Source organism: Phoca vitulina, unplaced genomic scaffold, assembly GCF_004348235.1.
Source record: "Phoca vitulina isolate PV1807 unplaced genomic scaffold, GSC_HSeal_1.0 scaffold56, whole genome shotgun sequence".
In the NCBI taxonomy this organism is placed as follows: domain Eukaryota; kingdom Metazoa; phylum Chordata; class Mammalia; order Carnivora; family Phocidae; genus Phoca; species Phoca vitulina.
In genome coordinates, this window is record NW_022589759.1 from 10,799,208 (window position 1) to 10,821,965 (window position 22,758).

At 36.3% G+C, this 22,758-nt stretch overlaps 1 protein-coding gene across 3 annotated transcripts in view; it reads right to left on the minus strand.

The window, feature by feature from the left end:
- CNTNAP4 (contactin associated protein family member 4) overlaps positions 1 to 22,758 on the minus strand; it is a 370,539-nt gene that overhangs the window by 145,569 nt on the left and 202,212 nt on the right. For all 3 annotated transcript variants that reach the window (XM_032389870.1, XM_032389868.1, XM_032389867.1), the window contains exons 15-17: positions 18,195 to 18,322; positions 1,200 to 1,370; positions 250 to 468 (exon numbers count right to left, since the gene is read on the minus strand). In XM_032389870.1, the coding sequence (XP_032245761.1) occupies positions 250 to 468; positions 1,200 to 1,370; positions 18,195 to 18,322 (518 nt within the window). The remainder of the gene's footprint in view (positions 1 to 249; positions 469 to 1,199; positions 1,371 to 18,194; positions 18,323 to 22,758) is intronic.

Consider the following 22,758-nt stretch of genomic DNA (forward strand, 5'->3'; position numbering starts at 1 on the left):
TTTACTAGGTAGATTTCTGAAAGCAAGGTATTTCAATCCCTTGTGCCTCAGTTAGTTCATCAGTAAAATGGGGTTAACCCATTTCACAGATTGGTTATGAGGAAAAAATAAAACACCTGGCACGCCTAGAACATAGGTTCTAATAAACAGTGGCTTGTTGTGGTTATCAGTTGGTATTATTTCATTTTGGCCCACCTCTACACTTAGGTCATAGAGTTCAATGACAAACTACCTCCCAACAGAACTTACCCACAAAGAGCTGACTGTTGAGCTGTAAAAGGACGTGCCCATCAGCGGGAGCAGGCTGTGTCTTCGGTAAGAGCTGATCCACTTGAAGAGATGCCTCTTTCATGTTCCTTTCCACCCTGACGTGGTGCCACTGGTTGTCGTTGAAATGAGTGGGTGACTGCACCGAGATTTCAAAAGGTCCATTCCCCACATCAAATGAAAAGGTCACTACTGCTGGAGCTGGAAATAGGAGATACGAAGATTGTTCCAGTTAGTCCCTGTGGTGGACAGAGGAGTCCTCAACACACTTAGGAATAGCACCATGGCATGGCAATCATGAAATATAAAGGTAACGGCTTAAATCTTACAGAAGAAACCGATGACATCAGTCAAGAATAGACGTGGAATGAGAACAGAAAATACATTTGGGAAAAAAAAAACCCAGATTTTAAGAAATTCATCCTCAGAGTTAATTTTGCATATCGATAGAGCAAAGCTATTAAGCCAGAACAAGAAAACTATATAGCATCTGGCATTTTATGTAAAAATTTTTACAATGATTCAAAGTTTATCTAATTTTAAAAGCACATAATATACATTTGATAATAAGATACTAACAGTGGCCTAAGAGTATACCAAAATTATATGGCATACAAAATTATATGGCTGGTCGATTTAATTAAGTAATTCTGTAATTACCTGAGAATTTAGTTTTTAAAAAGCTTTAATTATTTGGATTTAAAACCCTACTTCAATTGGTTCTACAGAATATTAATTATTTTCCCAAATTATTGCGTTATATATTAAATTATTTTCTAGCAGAAAGGCTAACTTAATATCATAGATTTTTTTTCAAAAGGACACAGTGAAAAGATTTAGCTGATAAAGTAGAAACACAGTAGTTTAACAATTAGTTAAAGGATTTACTATTAAATAGAATCCCACAAGCTTCTAAGGAAAAGGAGACTCACAGCGTAGCTCTATCCTTATAAAATCGGTAATCCCCAGGTTCTCTAAAAATACCCCAGATGAAGCTGTTGTCTTAAAAAAGAAAGACACATCTGCACTAAGTTCTCCATGGAAAGTAGGAAAATGAAGGTATGAAGCCTCAGTATTGAAGGAAGCTGAATTCCAAAATGACCCTGTTTAAAAAAAAAAAAAAAAAAGGAAAAAATCAAAAAGAAAAATTCATAAAATAAAATGAATGGCATAATTACATTTTCTATTTTTAGCATTTACACAAACCTGCTTTTCTTTTTTCTATTAACTATATAGTATACAGGATGGGAGCCCAAGGATTGCAATCCTGGATTCCTTCCAACATAGGAGAGAAATGAACACTGCAGAAATGGTCTGAATGCTTTATTTTATATAAGAAAATCAGCCTCACCCTAAACACCACCCTCTGCCCTAAGTGATATAAGAATCTGCCGACTATTGATTAATAGACTGAATTTTTTTTATAACTTGAAAATTGAAACACCTACATTCCTTTGAATAACAAAAAATCTAAAGAAGCTCAAGCATTTTTTTGTTCTGACACTTCTAACACAGAGTTACACCCTCAACTAACTGTTTTCATTAATGGGCTCTGCGATTTTCTAAACTGAGACTGGCATTCGAAATATTCTCAACTAATTAAAGATCAAGACACTACTTAGTCTGTGCTATGCTGATCTCCTCATGAAAATGCTCTTCTCATTCAAAATTACCTTCTACTTTGCGTGTAATAGTGAAGTAGATAAACAGCAGGAAAGGACTCTGAAAAAGTTTAAAAATGCTCAATATAAGGAGAAAAATGGGTAAAAGGCTGGGGTATAAATTAAGAGATCTGAGAAAAACTTATGTGGACTCTAATTTAATTATGATTTCTGTCCACAGGCAACTTCTTATCTTCACTTTTCCCATTCATTTTGCTGGTGCTGTATCGACAACTTTCCTTTTGGAAAAATACCGTGGGGCTCCTATAGCTCACCGTTTGGGAAATAAAATATAAATGCAGTGGCACGAGGTGGCAGGAGTGAGATCCAAGTGGCTATGTGTGGTTGATGAGAAACACCGTCAGAGAAACCAACTATGTATTGCTGCTACCACCAGCAAGTTCTCGACACATCGACCATGAACATGTATCTTGAGTTTGAAGCAACTGGCTCCATACACACTCACAACATTGGATAAAATTCTATCTAAACTACCTTTCTTGAAGACGTATTGATCCGCTGAAGTTAGAAAACAGTAATTTCAAAACAATGGCTCATTATGTTTGCAGGGAACAGATACCTAGAGTTAAAAAATCACAGACTCGACTCAGCTTCTATCTGTTCCTTAGATTTTAATTTATTTTGTATAAATTCCGGACCAAACAAGCAGTGGTTGTATCTATTTTACTTTTTCTGTTTTTCTTAGGGACCTATTTCAAAAGTCAATTCTCAGCTCATCTGTGAACAATTTTAGAGTTGAATTTATTCAGCTGAGAATATACTTTGAGGGCTTTTTTTTCCCCCTAAAGCCAAATGAAACTGCCTATTATCTGAGTTTGCCAAGCCTAGTCCTTATTTCCATTTTACAATTATTTCTGTGATGAGACATTTGGATCTCTAGGAAAGAACGCAAGAAAATGCAAAATACGAAGTCAGGTATAAGAATACATTTGTGTTCTTAAAAGCTCTTACCTGACCCATTTTTAAAAGGGATTAAATGCCTTTCTGTTGAATGTGATATACATGAAAATTAAAGTTGTAACTCTAAATTATGGAATATTATTGAATCTTATTCATTTGGTCAGATTTAAAAGAACACTCAGAATTCCTTAAAGGTCTAAATTAGATAATATCATTAATAAAACATAATACTTCATATGTTTCATTTACATATCACAACTAACCCAATAAAGCATCCTATCGAAGGCTTCAGGGAACTGGTTGAAACAAAGGAACAACTCTTTGAACTGCTGCTATCTTTACAATGAATGCTTTTACAGCAATGAAAACAATTTATTACCTTAGGTAGCTCAAACATTCTCACACACATAATCGTGCCTATTTTGTCTAGTTAGCAAACCTTATTGTGCAGATTCACAATAGGTAAAAAAATAGAGAACATTTTATTGGAGTAAGAAATTGCTGCTAATTCAAAACAATTATAAAAAAAGCAAAGGCCAATACTTCCATGATTGAATAATGTTTATGGCATATGATACCTCAGCTCTTTACAGACTGTGCTATTAGGAAGCACCCAGGAGAATGTGAACTGCCTCAGAGAAAGGAGGGGAGAGGGAGGGCGGCAGAGCAGAGCCCAGCAGGCGGGCACCAGCAGGAAGCTGCAGGTCTTTTGAAGAAAGAGTTTCTGGCTAAAGTGGTTTAAAAATCCTTAAGCTGCACCAGTAGCAACTTTGAATGCAATCACTTGCTGGATTAGTCAGGAGTGTTAGACCCCTTTTATCAGCCCAACAAAAACAAATCATGATGTGTTATTCTATGTGATTCACTAATAATAGTAAATAATTTTAAGTAATTAATAATTAATATATTTTCAATTAAATTCAGTATAGGGTACTAAAAATTTGGAAAGATTCCTTCAGGAATTCCACCTTTTATCTTTCAAAAAAAAAAAAAAAAGTAACGGATAATGGGATCCGTAGAAGAAGAAGAGGTACGAAGGATTTAATTCCATACACAAAGTAAAAAGAGCTCATTTAGGAAAATTAACTAAGTAAAATGTCAAGATTAGAAGTAATTTAAAAAATATTCCTTTTGCTAAACTTTTATTTATATCATGAATAGATTATCCTTTTAAAATAACAGTTATAGAGACAAAAAGTAGATTAGTGGTTTTCTAGGACTGGGGAAACAAGGCAATTGGAGAATGATAGGCGCTAAGGGGTGGAGAGTTCTCTTTGCGTGACAAAAATGTTCTTAAATTGATCACGGTAATGATTATACAATGCTATAAATATACTATAAGCCATTGAGTAGTTCATTTTACATACATGAATTGTATGGTATGTAAGTTATATCACAATAAAGCTGTTTTTAAAAAGGACAATATTTGAAAAAGCTGTTATTTTTTAAGGTGCTGTGTTTTACTTTTAAAAGCAGAATGCATATGACATGCTAACCCTACCTTTCTTTCTTTCTTTATTGAGGTATGATTGACATGTAAAAAGCTGTGCATATTTAATGTATAAAACTCGGTAAGTTTGGTAACACTACCATTCTTTAAAGTAAATAAAATGAAGTAAAATATAGAAACTCCAAGGCAAGGGATAATTTACTAGTCAAATAAGAATCATTTGTAAAAGCCAGAAATATACTTTCATTAGAATTTTTATTTTGAGATAACTGTAGATTCTCATGTAGTTGTAAGAAATAATACAGAAAGATTCTGTGTACCCTTTAGCTGGTTTTCTCCAAAGGTAACATCTTGCAGAACCATAGCACACTATTGAAACCAGAATGTTGACACTGATCCCAGTCAAGATGCAGGACATCGGTATCACTGCAAGTACTCCTCATGCTTCTCTTTTATAGCCACACCCACTTCTCTCCTGCCTCACCCCTTCTGTAACCTTGTGACAACCCCTAGTCAGTTCTCCGAGGTCATCTGACGAATGTTCTATAAATAAAGGCATACAGTATGTAGCCCCTTGAGATTAACATATTTTTCACTCAGATTTACTCCCTGAAGATAAGGCAGGTTTATGTGTGTCAGTAATTCATTTCTTCTTATTGCTGACCAGCATTCCATGTATGGAAAATCAGTTTGACCATTCTCCTATTGAAAGACATCTGGATTCTTTCTAGTTTTCAGCAATTACAAACAAAGCTGCTATAAACACCCATGTACAAGTTTTTATATGAATATAAATTCTCAGTTCTCTGGGATAATGCCCAGGAATACAGTCCCTGAGTCGTATGGAGAGTTGCAACGTTTTACTTTTCAGGAAACTGCCGGACTCCTTTCCAGAATGGCTATATCATTTACATCCCCACCAGCAATGTGTGAGTGATCAGGTTTCTTCATGTCCTGGCCGAATTCTTGTCACTACTTTTGTTTCAGCCATTTGAAAGGTATGCAGTGACATCTCATTGTGGTTTTGATACACATTTTCCAGTAGCTAATGATTTTGAGTATCTTTTTGTGTGTTTAATTGCCATTTGTGGCCTTTTAGTGAAATCTCTCTTCATGTCTTTTATCCATTATATCTCTGGCTTGCAGAAGGCCACCTTCTCACATGGCCTTTCCTCTGTGCACAGGTGGGAAGAGAGAACTCTCTGGTGTCCCTTTCTCTTTATATAAGCACACCAGTCCAACCAAATTAGGGCCCCACCTTTATGACCTCATTTAACTTGAATTACCTCCTTAAAGACCCTACCACTTAATACAGTTACATTGGAGTTAGAGCTTCAACATATAAACTTTGGGGTGGGGAAACAATTCAATCCATAACATCCATATTTTAATTGGATTGTTTCTTTTTTTCACTGTTGATTTCTGAGGGTTCTTTATATATTCTAGTTACTAGTCCTTTGTCAATTCTCAGTCCTCATCTTACTTAACCTATTGAAAACAATTAACATCGTTTATTATTTTCCCCTCCTTGAAACATCTTCTTCACTTGGATCCAGAATACCAACACTCTTTTGCCTTTCTCATTAGTGCTATAATTCTGTTTTTCTTTCTTCCTCCTCACCTCCTCAATCTATTAATGGTGGAACACCCCCAGTTCCTATCATTACACTTCTTCATCCACAATGACTCCTGCTGGTCCATTTCATGGCTTTAAATATGCTGATGACTTACAAATACATATCCGAAGCCTGGAACTCTCAAACTAACAACTCCATATCTCTATCTGAACACCTCCATCTCAACTTTAATATGTTCAAAAACTGAGTTCTTCATATTCTTCTGCAACTCCTTGACCCCAGAAATATTCTCCCTCTTGATTAATGCCAATTCTGTGCTTCCAACTGATTATTTGACCAAACACCTTGTGTTATTCTTGACTCTTCTGCAGCCTACATTGATCCATCAGCAAACTGTACTGCTTCTGCTTTTGAACTACTCCCATACTACAACTATCATTATTGTGCCCATGGCCCAAGCCACCATGATCCCTCAGCTGGGTTGGCGATATGGTCTCATAAATGGCCTCCCTGCTTCCACCTTCCCCATTAAATCTCATTAAAATGTAAATTAGATCACACCAATCCTCTACTCAAAATTCTCCAATGTTTTCCAATCTCATTGAATTTGAAAAATAAAGACCTCTCAAAACCCTCCATGATCTGACCACCAGATCTTCGAATATCTTCCGTTATTCCTTGCTCACTCTGCTCCAGACATTTTGACCATCTTGCTGTTCCATGAACATCCCCATCTCTGCATGGTTACTCTGGCTTCTTCCTCTGTCTAGAGTACTCTTTCCCAGATATACACATGCTTTGCTCCCTATTTCCTTCAGATTTTTATTCAAATGCCATCCTTCTTATTGAGCATCTTATGACCACTCTATTTAAAATTTCCAATCCCATACCACCCCCACCTCAACTATATTGTCTTCACAACACTTACTAGCATCTATCATATCATATATTTTACTTATATATTGTCTACCTCCCCCCCAAGAGAACTCAAGCTCCAAGAATACAGAGACTTTTGTCTATTTTGTTCCCTTTGTGTGTGTGCTCTCTGTCTGTCTTTCTCTTGGGATGTGGGGAAGGCATAGTAAAATGTATGGGCTCAATAAATATTTGTTGAATGAAATTATGAGATTTCCTTTGTCAAAGTAGCGATAAGAAGGGTTAACTGCTCCCAGTTTGGTTGTATTATATGTATCTTAATAAATACACTCAGATTCTTAGGTAAACAAGTAGAAAGAGGGGGGCAGAAGAGAGAGAGAAGGAAGAAGAAGAAAAGGAGGAAGGGGTAAAAAGGTGAAGAAACTTTAGGGAAATTAAATAAAGAAAACCTAAGGAAAGAAAATAAAAATATAAAAATTAAAAAGAATTTCTTAATGGTAGAGGATTATCAGACATAGTGGAACTTGCAAAATTATATGATTATCTGTTGAAATGGAATTGATCCTCACTCTTTTTAATGGTTTATATGTAGTCTGTCAAATGGAAGAGAACTCTGTCGAATGGAAGAGAAATAACCAAATCACTAGTCAATATCTTTCTCCAGTCTACGAATGTAATTTCTGCAAAGTTATTTATTGCCTACATGCACCTTTGATTATTTAATGCATTTTGGGCAGCTGTGATTTCTCAGACAGCTGAACAAGTCAATACAGACAAAATGAAAAAACTAATTTTATTGACAAGAATTTCTTAGAACAAGAAACTTAGAAAAATCTTTTCTAACTATGTAAGTTTTGGGGGTTCCTTAATTGACATAAAATTTCAACAATGAATTAACTGAGAAGAAATACATTGAGGGGAGCCTGGGTGGCTCAGTTGCTAAGCGTCTGCCTTCAGCTCAAGTCATGATCTCAGGGTCCTGGGATCGAGCCCCACATCGGGCTCCCTGCTCTGTGGGAAGCCTGCTTCTCCCTCTCCCACTCCCCTTGCTTGTGTTTCCTCTCTCACTGCCTCTCTCTGTGTAAAAAAATAAATAAAATCTTTTAAAAAAAAAAGAAATACACTGAATAAAATAGTTAGAAAAATTCAAATGCCAGAGTTGAAAAGATTATCTTGTTCAGATTAATGAACTGAGAGCAGAAATTTAGATCACATTTGCAACAACAAACTGCTTAAAAATGTACATTTTATACATTTTACCACATCACATCGAATTTCAGGAAAAACTAATGCCAATGCACAACACTGAGATGTATCCTTGTTAAGTTACTGGCCTTTAGGGGAAATTATTCCTTAAAGTATTCGGTTAGACAAAGCCAGTCATCTAGAAGGTGAAAAAATCAGTTTGTCTTCATAATACAGCAATATTCAATATCAGGAGACAAAGAAGCACTATCCACAAATTTCTGAGAGAAAGAAAATGTATCCAGCCTACTTTTTTTGTTAAAGCAATAGGCAAATATTCTCAAATTTGAAAGAAATCTGAGAATAAAGCACACACAAATCTTTTTTGAGGAAAAATAAAAATAAAACCCTACTTCATAATGAAATGTCAGCCAAAAGATATCTAGAAAAGCTGTGGAAGAGAAGATGACTGCATCTCTCAGTGCAGACAAAAGTAAAAAAGTATGTACAAATGGTGAAAGTCACAAAGTGTGACCCCCCCAAAATGTTACACCAGTTTCTAAAAAGTTCAAATGTAAGGTTACCTTATAATCCAGAAGTTCCACTCCTAGAAATATACTCAAGATAACTGAATTATATAAGAAAAAAGATAAATGAAAACATATGTTCACAAAAACCTCATACACAGATGTTCACACCAGCATTATTTATAATAGCCAAAAAATGGAACCAACCCAAATGTCCATCAACTGATTAATGGGTAACCAAAATGTAGCCTATCCATACAATGGATTATTATCTGGTCATAAAAAATAATGAAGTGTTGACACATGGTACAACATGGATAAATCTTGGCACTATCATGCTAAGTGAAAGAAGCCAGTCACAAAGACCACATATTCTGTGTTTTGATCTAAATGTTGTTGACTGGGGTTGGTGTTGGGGTGGGAGGGAAACAGGGAATGTTTCCTCAATGGGACTAGGTTTCTTTTTGGGGTGATGAAAATGTTCCAAAATTGGTTGTGGTGATTGCTGCATAACTCTGTAATATACAAAAATGATTAAATATACTAAAGTATGATTAGATTGTACACTTTAAATGGGTAAATTGTAAGGCATGTGAATTATTTCTTACTAAAGCTGTTACCAAAAGATAATATAAAGTTAAACCTGCAAAGTTTGTTTTAGAGTTCTGAAGCAACAAATATTGTCAAGCACATGCAAACTCAAGAAATGCAACACTCATGGGTCTTCCTGGAGGAAAAACAGAAAACATCAGCTACCTGACAAGGCAATCCAAGAAGAAATAAATCAAAATAAAAAATCATTCAAGAATAGAGAGGCTATGATGACAGACTAGTGGCTGGCATTAAGAATCAACAACTATAGAAATAACAGCAAAACTACCAAAAGGACAGGTAGGGGAGAAAAAGGAGAGAAGAGGGCAAATAAGTGTTACTTTTCCCATTTTTCACAATAGATCAATACTGTCCAAAATTTAAAAATGAATTTAATATGAAACCTAGTGACTCTATAACTTTTCAAATTTTCATAATCTTTTCTTAAAGTTTAGTGGGATCATTCAAGTAGAACATATATTTATGAGATACATAAATAATGTAAAGCAATTCCCTTGGCTTCAATTTGGTTTCTCCTTTCTCTGTCAATTTCTATTAATAAAATTTTGCAAACTTATTTCTCAATCCCTTTTTCTATTTTTTTTGTCTAGGGTAGTGCTTCTCAACCTGAGGCAATTTTGCCCCCAGGGGACATTTGGCAATTTCTGGAGACATATTTGGTTGTCACAACTAGGGGAAAGGTGCTACTAGTGGGTTGAGACCAGGGATACTGCTAAATGTCCGTCAATGCACAAACAGCCCCCGATCATAATAGGCCAAATGTCAGGAGTGCCAAAGTTGGGAAACCCTGCTCTAGAAATATCTAGCACTGCCTGGAATAATACTCGCTGGTATTAATCATTATTTCTGAGCTGTGTGACTCTTGGTGATTATTACACTCTTTTCTTTGACATTTCTGTATATCTTAAAATTTTATAATGACTGTATCAATTAAGTCACTAATATTTAATATTTAAAACAATAAATAAAGGTATGCGTGTGTATAAAACTGTCACAAAAGCATATTATTATAGTCTTGAGAATTATCAGGATTGCCAGTCTCAGAAAAGTGGAAATTTTTTGAAAGTGTTAGAAAGAATGTTCCCTCACATTTGTGAAACAGCTTGACTACCAATTACTAGCTAGCAATGTAAGTCAGAACAGAACACAAAACAAAACAAAATAGACCACAAAATATTTTTTTCTCTAAGTAGAAAGTGTTTCAGTTTTATAAAGGCACGGTACTATTAGAAAAGTGAAAATCAAAAACAATTAATATTAAGTAATATCATGTACTTATTTGAAAACCCTTTCACTGCCACAAGCCCAAGTGTATTGACGAAAAATGGTTCAGATGGAACTAGATTCTTATGCACTATGTGATTTTTCAATTGGAGTAAGTCTTCCAATATAATCTAAGCTCTTCATTAAAAGTATATATTTGCACATCATTTAATTGCTTATATAATCAAAACCTTATTCCTGTCTCTTACAAATAATTCAAAGCTATAGGTTTCTTGAGCTGTATATGATGGATCATTCTCATTCTTTCATAAACTGCTATTTATCGATTATCTTTCATGTAACAGGTAATGTACTAGGTGCCAGGAACACAATAATAAATGAGCAATGGATCTGCTCTTGAGAGGCTCAAAAATAATTAAAAGCCAGTATGAAAAATATATCTTTGTCGTTTGTTCAACATTCTTTGAAAGTGTAAGACGAGGTCCTCTAGAGACCTGTGGGAGGCTTCATGGCGGAAGGCTTTGAACCTGAGTGTGACAGGTTTCAGTAAATGGCTTGGGGAGATTTTGCGGATGAAGGAAAGCAAATGAAGGGGTAGTGGAGCCAGATGCCATCAGGGGTCCATGAGGTTTCTTTCTACTGCAGCACGTGCAGAAGTAGGGAAAGGTCTTTGTAGATGTCCTCCTGATGAATGTCAAAAAAGCCTTAACCCTGTGCATCAATACTGGACATCCACACTTTCTCCTTAGTATTTGGGGAGAGTTCTGAAAACACTGCAAGCACAGCTGACATGCTCTCCAGCTAATTTTTGTGCAGGCTGAAGTTGAGGGATTACCAGTCAAGAAGACTTTGGATGGTACCTCAAAATGAGGATGTTCCCACTGTTTCTGGGGGAAAGGAAAGTACATGGGTAAGCCCTCTCACTAGTTAGAACCTCTCTATTAACCAGTAAACCCAGATGTTTTCCCGTGATTCTTTCTTTTGACTCTTTTGCTTCTGAAGTTAATATAAGTCAGAAACAGATTCAGCAGGATTCTATAAGCGTCTTGAAGAATAACCGTGTTACTAAAACCTTTCCTGTTTTATGAATTTACTTCTGGTATTTTTTTTTTTTTTGAAGGACAGCTGACACACAATGTTACATTAGTTTCAGGTGTACAGCATAGGGATTTGACAACTCTATACCATGCTGTGCTCACCACAAGTGTAGCGACCATCTGGCATCACCCAACACTATTACAATGCCATTGACTATATTCCCTATTCTGTCCCTTTTGTTCCCATGGTTTATTCATTCCATAATCAGAAGTCTGGTCCTCCCAATCCCCTTTACCCATTTCACCCATCCCCTACCGCCCTCCCCTCTGGCAACCACCATTTTGTTCTCTGTATTTATGGGTCTGTTTCTGTTGTTTTGTTTTGTTTTTTAGATTCCACATATAAGTGAAATCATATGGCATTTGCCTATCTCAGTCTGATTTATTTCACTTAGCATAATACCTTCTAGGTCCATCCGTGTTGTCACAAATGACAGATCTCATTCTTTTTCATGGCTGAGTAATATTCGTGTGTGTGTGTGTGTGCCCATGCGCGTGCGTGTACTGCATATATAATCTATACTGCATATATTTTGGGTATTACCCCTTGTCGGATATATCATTTGTAAATATCTTCTCCCATTTAGTATGTTGCCTTTTTGTTTTGTTAATGGTTTTCCTTGCTGTGCAAAAGTTTTTTATTTTGGTGGAGTCCCAAAAGTTTATTTTTACTTTTGTTTCCCTTGCCTGGGAAGACATAGCTAGAAAAATGCTGCTAAAGCTGATATATAAGAGATTACTGCCTGTGTTTTCTTTAAGGAGTTTTATGGTTTCAGGTCTCACATTCAGGTCTTTAATCCACTTTGAGTTTATTTTTATGTATGGTGTAAGGAAGTGGTCCAGTTTCATTTCTTGCATGCAGTTGTTCAGTTTTCCCAACACTATTTGTGAAGAGGTTGTCTTTTTCCCATTGTGTATTCTTGCCTCCTTTCTTGTAGATTAATTGACTGTACAAGTGTGAGTTTATTTCTGGCTCTCTATGCTGTTCCATTGATCTATGTGTCTATTTTTGTGCCAGTACCAGTTTTGGTTACTATACCTTTGTAGTATACTTGAAATCTGGGATTGTGATGCCTCTCACTTTGTTCTTTCCCAAGACTGGTTTGGCTATTTGGGGTCATTTGTGGTTTCATACAAATTTTAGCATTATTAGTTCCAGTTCTATGAAAAATACAATTGGTATTATCACAGGCATTCCACTGAACCTGTAGATTGCTTTGGCATATGGACATTTTAACAATATTAATTCTTCCAATCCATGAGAATGGCATATCTTTTCATTTGTTTGTGTTGTCAATTTTTTTCATCAGTGTCTCCTAGTTCTATGGTATTTTTTTTTAAGTGAACCAATTTTTCAATTAAGCAATTATCATCCTCAGTAAAAAAAAACAAAAAACAAACGTAGCATTCTGGTGAGTGATGTTGATAATAATAGAGGTTATCCATGTGTGTGGGCAGGGGATATATGAGTTTCCTCTCAATTTTGTTATAAACCTAAAATTGCTCTAAAAAAGGCAAAAAATTAAACAACCATAATTATAACTACTCATAATAGTAGTTGCTTGTTTTGTTTTTGTTTTTTTGGAGTCAGATGTATTGAAGGATAATTTACATGTAATAAAAATCACTCTTTCTTTATGTAGGAATTTTGACAAATGCATAAAGCCATGAAACCACCACCACACTTAAGATACAGAACACATCCTTCACGTTGGGGAGGGTGTGTGCTGTGGTGACTGCTGTGAATTGTGTGGGACTGACGAGTCACAGACCTGTACCCCTGAAACAAATAATACATTATATGTTAATTTAAAAAAAGGACACACAGAAAAAAAAAAAAGAACATGTCCTTCACCTGTTCCCCTTTGCAAAATTCCTCTCACCTTGAAGCTGTTACAGAGATTCTTTTTCTGCCCCCATGATTGTGCCTTTTCCACAGTATCTTAATTATTGAATAATAGTCCAGCATGTAGTATTTTACATAAGGCTCTTTCACTTAGCCTAAAGCACTTGAGATTCATTCATGTTGTTGCATGTATCAATACTCCATTTCTTTTTATTGTTCAGTAGTATTCCACTGTATAGTATGGATACACCACAGTAAAATGGGAAGTTTAGTCAACCACTAGTTGATGGACATTTGGGTGGTATCCAGTTTTAGGAGAATATGAATAGAGCTAATATAAAACTTTACATACAGGTTTTGCATTTCTCTTGTGTACCTAGGAATGGGACTGCTGGATCATATGGTAAATATGAGTTTAACCTGTAAAATAATCTGCCAAACTATTTTTCAAAGTGGCTGTAACATTTTGCATTTGCACCAGCAATGAGGGTTCCAGTTATTCTGCATCTTCACCGGCATTTGGTATTGTCGGGGTTTTTGTTTTTTAATTTTAGCCATTTTAATGGTTATTCTCATTGTGGTATTATTTTACATTTTCCTAATGACCAAGGAGATTGAGAATTTTTTATGTGCTTTTTGAAACCTGTATATTTTCTCTGATGAAGTGCATGTGCAAATGTTTTGCCCATTTCTTAATTTGAATTTTTTTTTATTATTGACCTGTGAGAGAATTCTTTCTATATCATGGACACTAGGCTTTATCAGATAAATATATGTGTATATACATATATATTTTTTTAAGGATTTATTTATTTTAGAGAGAGAGAGACAGCTGAGTAGAGGGAGGGGCAAAGGGAAAGAATTTTAAGCAGGCTCCCCACTGAGAGCAGAGCCCAACATGGGCCTTGATTCCAGGACACTGAAATCATGATTTGAGCTGAAATCAAGAGTCAGACACTTAAATGACTGAGCCACCCAGGCACCCCTCAGATATTTATTTTGTAAATATTTTTTTCCCAGTGTTTGGCTTTTCTTTTCATTTTCTTAACAATGTCATTTTAAAAGCAGTTTTTAAATTTGGTGATACTCAATTTATCGTTTTAACATTTTTATGGATCATGCTTTTGGTCAGCTACATCTAAAAAGTCTATGCCTAACCACGACCACTATGATTTTTTTCCTATACTTTCCTAAAGAATGTTATAGTTTGTGGGTTTATATTTAAGTACATGGTTAATTTTGAGTTATTTTTGTATGCAGTTTGAAGTATGGGTTGAGATTTTTGGTTTTTTGGTTTTGTTTTGTTTTGTTTTTTCAAATGGGTTTTCATTATTCTAGCACTATTTCTTGAAATGGACGATTCTTTCTCCATTGAGTTGCTCTGGCAGCTTTTTCAAAAACCAATTGAACATATATATATTCTGGGCTCTCTATTCTGTTCTTTCAATCTACTTCTCCATCTTGATGTCAGTATCACATTGTCTTGAATTCTGTAGTTTTGTAATATGTCTTAAAATCAGGGAGTATAAGTCTCAAACTTTATTTTTATTTTTCAAAATGTTTTAGTTATCCTAATTATTTATCTACTCACATGACTATTCTTTGCTTTTCTGTACACATTTTAGAATAAGCTTGCCAATTTCTACAAGAAAAAAAGGAAAAAGAAAAACACCTACTGGGTTTTGATTGGGATTATACTGAATATGTATATCAATTTTAGAAAAATTGACATCTTAACAATATTGACTCAATCCACAACTATCCTATTTTTATTTAGTTCTTCTTTAATGATTTCTCATCAATGTTATATAATTTTGTTATATTTATGCCAAAGTATTTAATATGTTTGGTGCTACTGTAAAAAGTGCTTTTAAATTTCAATTTAGAGTTCTTATTAGGAAAATACAGAAATATAATTTATTTTTGAATATTGACCTTGCATCCTGTGATCTTGCTAAACTCATTTTAAAAAGAAAAAGAAATTCTTACAGAATTCCTACCCAGAAATCCAGATCATTTATAAATAGAACATTTTATATCTTTCTGATCTACATGCCTTGAATTCCTTTTCTTATCGCATGTGCTAGGACTAGCAGTATGATGTTGAATAGGAGAGGTGAGAGCAGACATCCTTGCCTTGATCCTCATCTGAGAGGGAAAGCATTTCAAGTCTGACTACTCAGTATGGTATTAGCGGTCAGATTTTCATGGATGCCTTTTAAAACACTGAGGATGTTCTCTTTAGTTCCTACTTTGGCTTTTATCATAAATAGGATGTTGAATTCTGCCATTTACTTTTCACATATATTTTCAAGAAGTTAATTTCCATGTTCATAAATAAATAAATTCCTTAAGGACACCGATATTTACGAAGTTTTGTGTCTGCAGCACAACAGTAATGGGGCTTTATCATTCAGGCCGTGCTTTACGTCAAACCCCGAACAATGTAATCTACGACTTCTGACACCACACAGTAATAGCAGCAGTCCCACGGGATTTCAGAATCACCTGCACTTTAAAAAAAAGGATGAAAGAAGGACGTAGAAAAAGACAGTACCAATTAATTAGGGATAAGCTCATATTTGGGACCAGTAAGGACTCATACTCATTTTTGTTTGATTTGTCCTGCTTTTTCAAGGCTTCTGTCTTCTTTCCTACCAAAACATGGCTAGATATAAAATTTTCAACATCTCTAGCTTGTGGGAGAAAACCTAAATGTCAATTTTTTTTCATTCCCATTTTTCCATTTTTCTGTCAAAGAACATCTCAAAGTTCTTTTGTCTCAGTGAAGAGGACTAGCATCCTACTGTTTCAATGAATGATCCTCAGCAACTTTATTTAGATCAGAAAGCCAGAGATCGTCCTCACACCCCTTCAACCTCAACCCTCCTCTAGATCATATTGAATTTCCCTCTGTATGTGAGACCCTTCCTTAAGCCGCATGCCACTGTGTGGTTGAAGCCCTTATCATTTTTCCTGTCTTATATCAAAGGTCACTTTGCTGGTCTTTAGATTTATACCTGGTCTTCATGCTTTCAGTTGGATCATGAAGATCAAGCTATTTCTCAGCCTTAAATTATCCAATGTTCAGGTCCTAGTGCCCTCAGGATAGTGTCCACATACCTTTCTTCTGCTTATAAGGCCCACTGTGCATGATTCTATATCTAGAAGCCCCTTAGCCACCCAGTCTATCTCAGTTGGAAAGAAAAAACAATGTGCCTAAGGCACCGCAGATTTCCCATATAGAGAAAAGGGGGCATTCATTGTTCTGTAGCCATCGCTCTTCTGACTGATAGAATAAGAAAGAGCCCTCCATGCAGAGAACAGTCCTACGACTTTATGTGGGGATGAGCCTTAAGCCTAAAATAGATGTACAAGACAAGGCCAAGGAAACTCTCAATTACTGTTTCATTAATAACTTAGAAATTACTTAGCAGGTCTCGAAATACTTAAACTATTTGTAAATCCATATACCTCTGCAACCCCATGGTCACAAAAGTTTAATTTTCTTGTTTCTCAACCTCAGCACTACTGACATTTTGGACGAGATCATTCATTGCTGCGGAGGGCTGTCTTGCACATCATAGGATATTTAGCAGCATTCCTCACCTCTCCCTCTAGATGCCGGTAGCATTCAACCCCCCAACAATTGTGACAGCCAAAAAACATCTCCAGATATTGCCAAATGTCCACCGAGGGGGAAAAACTACCCACCGTGGAGAATCACTTCCATTAAATGAAAAGGTGCTATGTGTTCAAGTTCATGGCAGGAAATTTGTAAGAAAGAAGCCCTAAGGACTAGTGGTAGTGACCTCAGTCAAAGCAGACACTTCCCCAGGGATGGTAGCAAATGGAATAAGGGGGAGGGAGGAAGCCAGCCTGGGCCCCTGAAGGGTTAAGATCAGAGCCAGCAGTGAAAACTGTCTGTGACGTATAGAACAATTTTCTATAGTCACAAAATCATTGTACTCCCCTGAATGCATCCTGAGCTTACAACCTCATCTCTCTGCACATAATTTTTCTCTCCACGCAATATCCTATGTCATCTTCATGTGACTGTGAGAGGCCTACTGGCAGAACAGCAAGTAGAGATGCCAAAGATTGGGGATAGTAGGTATAATGGCAGACAGTTTTTTACAAGTGTATATAAATGTTTATAGGCCAGTATCAGCTTTGCTTTTTAACTAAGCAACTTCTGCTATGTATCTCCATCAATCCACTGCATTATTAGATCATCTCCTATGTTGAGCTCCTAGAATAAAATTTTATTGTAGGGTATACTTTTAACATAAATAAATGTTTCTCCCATTCCCATTTTAAGTCCTGGAAATAACTAAAAGCATAAATAATTAATGCACCAGTCTCCATATGTATGGATATGTATACTCATTTCATTCCCTGCTGAAAATAAATATTTTCTGTGAAACTATATTTGAATTTTAAAATTCTGGTTTAGAGTGTTAATACATTGAATATACAAAACAGTACGTCCCATTGATTTAACATAAACACACAGACACACAAACTGGAAAAAAAAAAGAGATTAAAAGTTGAAATATGTTTGATAAAACTGGCATTTGATTCTACTGATGCTCTAATTTCACCACAGGCCCAACAGTAGAAAACTCAAATTCTTCACAATTTTACGCAGCACTGAGGCTTTCCTAGATGGATAATGGCATGCAGACATTTAGGAATGCTGGGATATGTTTACAAACCAATCAAATCGAGATGCTTAGTGGGTTCTTTCTCTTAGAATCTGAACAAAGCTTGCCACCAAGCATTTATTACAGGGCCTTGCACTTTATAAGGGTACCTTGTTTGCTGACTGACTGGAAGAATTACCTCAGGCACTGCTCATGCGCTTTCACAACAGACGTGTGATTAATTATTCTATGATAGAAACATGATTCGTGCTCAGCCATGTTTACAGCCCACTGCCAGCACTTACTATCTCCCCGGCAGAGCAGAGGTCCCAGTTTATAAGCTGCTTCTGAGTGCGGTCGGCCCGTGTCTGTCACCACTATCTTCCTCACCGGCAGATGTTCCTTATAAGAAAGGAATCCGGTGTCATTGGTCCTAAAAAACAGTAACAACAACAAAATTCTTAAAATTATTCTGATTAACATAATTATAAAATAAGCAATAGCCCTTATTGCATTTCAAAGCCAAGATATTCTGAGATAAGTCTGCACATGCAAAAGAACAAGGATCAAATTGCCCATTTGAGTGAAAATATGGCCACAGTTTAATGTCTCCTGCAGACTGACTATAGTTGGTGATTTTGAAATTCAGTTGACCATTTTCTTTAAGTAGACTGTTTACAGCAAGGTGATCATTTTGTAATGTATGAAGGCATTAAATCACTGTGTTGTAAACCTGCAGGTAATACAATATAGTATGCCAATTATAATTCAGTAACAAAAAAGAAATAGAAAATAAATAAATAAATACATAAATAAATGATTAATTACACTTAGTGTAATGACTGATACTGCGGTTTTAGATCTACCAAATTGGTATTTGTTTCTATTTTTTCCCATAGGATTTCTGGTATTTCTGCTCCCTCTCTCCTACTTTTCTTGGTTTACTCCATATTTCTTTGTATTCAATTTTATTTTTATTCACTGTTTAGCTATATGTCTGTTTACAGTATTTTAATGTTTGCTTTATGGATCCTTACATAATGCATCTTTAATTCATCCACTTCAGTTAGATTTTGTGTTATATTACTCAATATAAAATATTAGAAGCTGACTACAGAATAATATCCTTACCGCCTGCCCACATTCCCCCTCAATACACACCTGTTCCTTGGGCTACTGCTGTCATATATTTTAAAGCTAGATGTCATAGATGTTATAATACAGTTAAATGGTAAATTTTCTTTTTGAATTAAAAAAAAAAGAATTTAAACCCCGGCTTTTCTATTTACTGACATATTCATGATTTCCAGTGTTCTTCATTCCTTCCTGAAGATCTGAGTTTTCATCTGGCATTATTTCTCTTTAGCCTACAGAATTTCTCTTAGTATTTCATATAGTGCAGTTCTGTGGGTAACAAATTCAGCATTTGTTTAATCTGAAAAGGACTTTATTTTGCCTTCATTTTTGAAATATCTATTTGTTTCGTATAGAATTCCAGGTTGACATTGCTTTCTCTTTCAGCACATCAAAGGTATCATCCCATTGTCTTCTGACCCATGTTTCCGATGAGAAGTCAGCCTGCGTTTGTATCTTTGTTCCCCTGCATGGAATATATTCCACCAGATCTATCCAACCTGGCTGCTTTTAAAATATTTATCTTGATCATTGTTCTTTTGGGTTTTTTATTTTTTATTTTTTAGCAAACTGAACAATAAGCCAAAGTGTGGTTTTCTCTGTTTTCACTCTGCTTCAGACCCTCTGAGTTTCTGGAATCTGTACATTGATGTTACCTTATATACGGGCTACGGCATAACAAAGTATCCTACAGCCTGGTGACTTGAAACAACATTTATGATCTCTAGTTTCTCTGTGTCAACAATCTGGGCAGAGCTTAACAGGATACTCTGCCTCAGAGCCCCTCCGAGGCTACACCTAAAGTGCTGGCGACAACTGCCGTCACCTCAGTGCTTGGCACCGGGAGGATCTGCTTCCAAGCTCGCTCCAGTGGCTGGTTGTTGGCAGTAGTCTGTTCCTTGCCACTGGATGGACTGAGGGCCTTGGCTATTGACTGGCTGTTGGTTGATGGTCAGCCTCAATTCCTTGCCACCCAGGCCTCTCCCCAGGACAGCTCACAACATGGCAGACTGCCTTGTCAAAACAAGAGTCAGGGAAAGAGGTGCAAGGAAATCAGAAGTCACAGCCTGTTGGAACCTAATCTCAGAAGTGACTCTCGCCCCTCTTATCATATTCTATTTATTTGACGCAAGTCACAAGGTCCAGGTGACACTCACAGGGAGGAAATTACACAAGGGTGTGAATAACTGGCAGTGTGGCTCGTGGAGGGCCATCTTGGGGACTTGCTACCACAGATGTTTATTAAACAAATTTGAGAAATTTCCAGCCATTGTTTCTTCAAATAGTTTTTGCCTTGTTTTATTTCTTATCCTTCAGGGACTCTGATTTCTTGCCTGTTAAATCATTTATATTTTCTCACAATCCACAAAGGTTCTGTTAATGTTTCTTCCAACCTTCCCCCGCCACCTCACCTGCCATGTTCCTCAGATTAATGATTTTGATTAAGTTGTCTTCAGGTTCATTGAAGACTTCTTCTGCTAGATCTTATTTTCAAGTCCTTCCAGGAAAGTTTTCACTTCAGATGTTGTGCTTTCCTATTCCAAAATGTATTTGCTTCTTGAATACAGTTCTCATTTATCTGCTCAGTATGCCCTCTCTTCACTTGTGGTTATTTTTACCTTTAAGTCTTCAGGCATGTTTATAATAGCTGCTTTAAAGTTTTTGCCTACTGGGAGCCTGGGTGGCTCAGTTGGTTAAGCGACTGCCTTCGGCTCAGGTCATGATCCTGGAGTCCCAGGATCGAGTCCCGCATCAGGCTCCCTGCTCAGCAGGGAGTCTGCTTCTCCCTCTGATCCTCCCCATCTCATGCTCTCTCTCTCTGTCTCATTCTCTCTCTCAAATAAATAAATAAAATCTTAAAAAAAATAAAAAATAAAAATAAAGTTTTTGCCTACTAATCAAACATCAGTGTCCCAGAGTCTATTTCTAATAACTACTATTATTTTTCTTGACTTTGGATCAAATTTACTCTTTTTGGGAATATATAACAATTGTTACAATGTTCTGAATATTATGAGTGATACACTACAGAGACTCTGGATTCTGTTATCATTCTCTGAAGACTTCCTTTTTTTTTTTTCACAGACAGCTAAATCACAGTCTTATCATAATAAATTGTGGAGGTTTCGTTTTATAGCATCTTAGGTGGGCTGGCATCAGTTTTCTTCTTAGTTTTCAATCGTATTCAGTTTTGGAACACAGTCTTTGCTGTGAAGACACGAACCCTCTGTCATTTCTGAGGAAAGCAAAGGGGTTTACAAGCCCATCTCAATTAATGAGACTTAAACTCCAAATTCTGTCTCTCCTCTGGTGGTAGCCGCTGAAATGTCTCTACAGCTTGGTCAGTTTCCCAGCTCTAGCTGTCTGCGTGGTTCCTAGAAACCTCCCCTGCGCATGTGCAGTGCAGGGCAGCCAGGGATCTGAGTAGGGGTGATAGATTGAACTCCGCCCAGGTAGCTTTCTTCTTTCTGGGATTTCTACTCCCTCCTCAATTTTTAGTCATTTTGGCAGCCCCAAATTTTGTCCTCGGCTACCTCAAGCCAAAAAGATCTAGTATTCCCTTAGAGCCCTAACCACTTCATGGCATGTGGTCTGGTTAGCGCCCTCATGGGAAAAGGCATGTAAACATCTTCTCATCCACTTGGATTCCCTTCTTCAAGGGTCCAGGTCGCCCCCCACAACATTTGGTTGTTCCCCACTTTCTTCAAGTAGGTGTTTGTATAAATATATTTCCTGGAATTATAAATGTATCTGAGGAAGGTTAGCTCTATGCAAGCTACTTCACAATGAGCAGAATTTAAAAGAGAAGTTTTGAAATTTTCTTTTTAAAAATTATTTTTGATGAATAATATGTTATAGAGGCATTGGAGAATTCTTGGTGATTAGGTAAATGTTTTTCCAGTTAAGCATTGCTATTAGCATTTTATTTGCATTTTAAAATACACTATTGTGTACGCATTGTGTGTGTGTGTGTGTGTGTGTGTGAAGGCAGTGAGAGAAAGAGTGCCTTCTAAAGGAAGTAGATATTCTGAAAAATTGGAGCTCAAGCAAGCAAGACAATATTCTTCATACCAAACATGTAACACTAGAAGTCTAATCATGACTCCATATGGATACCTCCTTTTAGGGTATCCTAAAAGAATCTGTTTTTTAATATAATACAGCCTTGATGTTTGCCAAATAAATACACAGAGTATCACACAGCTCAAAATGTGAGCTCAATTAACAACAGACTGTGTTACTGAAATTAATGTACATTCTGTAACCAAATCAATGATTTTTGCACCAGACTATTAGTATTTTTAAAAATAACTCTTATGTACAGAGTTGCTTATGTAGGATGTAGGATATGCATATGGTATGTTGAAATGTGAATACAAAAACTGAAAAACAGGGGCGCCTGGGTGGCTCAGTCGTTAAGTGTCTGCCTTCGGCTCAGGTCATGATCCCAGGGTCCTGGGATCGAGCCCCGCATCGGGCTCCCTGATCGGCAGGAAGCCTGCTTCTCCCTCTCCCACTCCCCCTGCTTGTGTTCCCTCTCTCGCTGTGTCTCTCTCTGTCAAATAAATAAATAAATAAACCTTTAAAAAAAACTGAAAAACATTTCTCTTCATGAATAAATAAAATCAATGTACATTTCAACTCTAGTCTCAAATATAATATCTTTTTTTTCAAAGGCAAACATATACATAAGACTTCTACTTAAAAGACTATTTCAGACTCAGTTTTAAAATC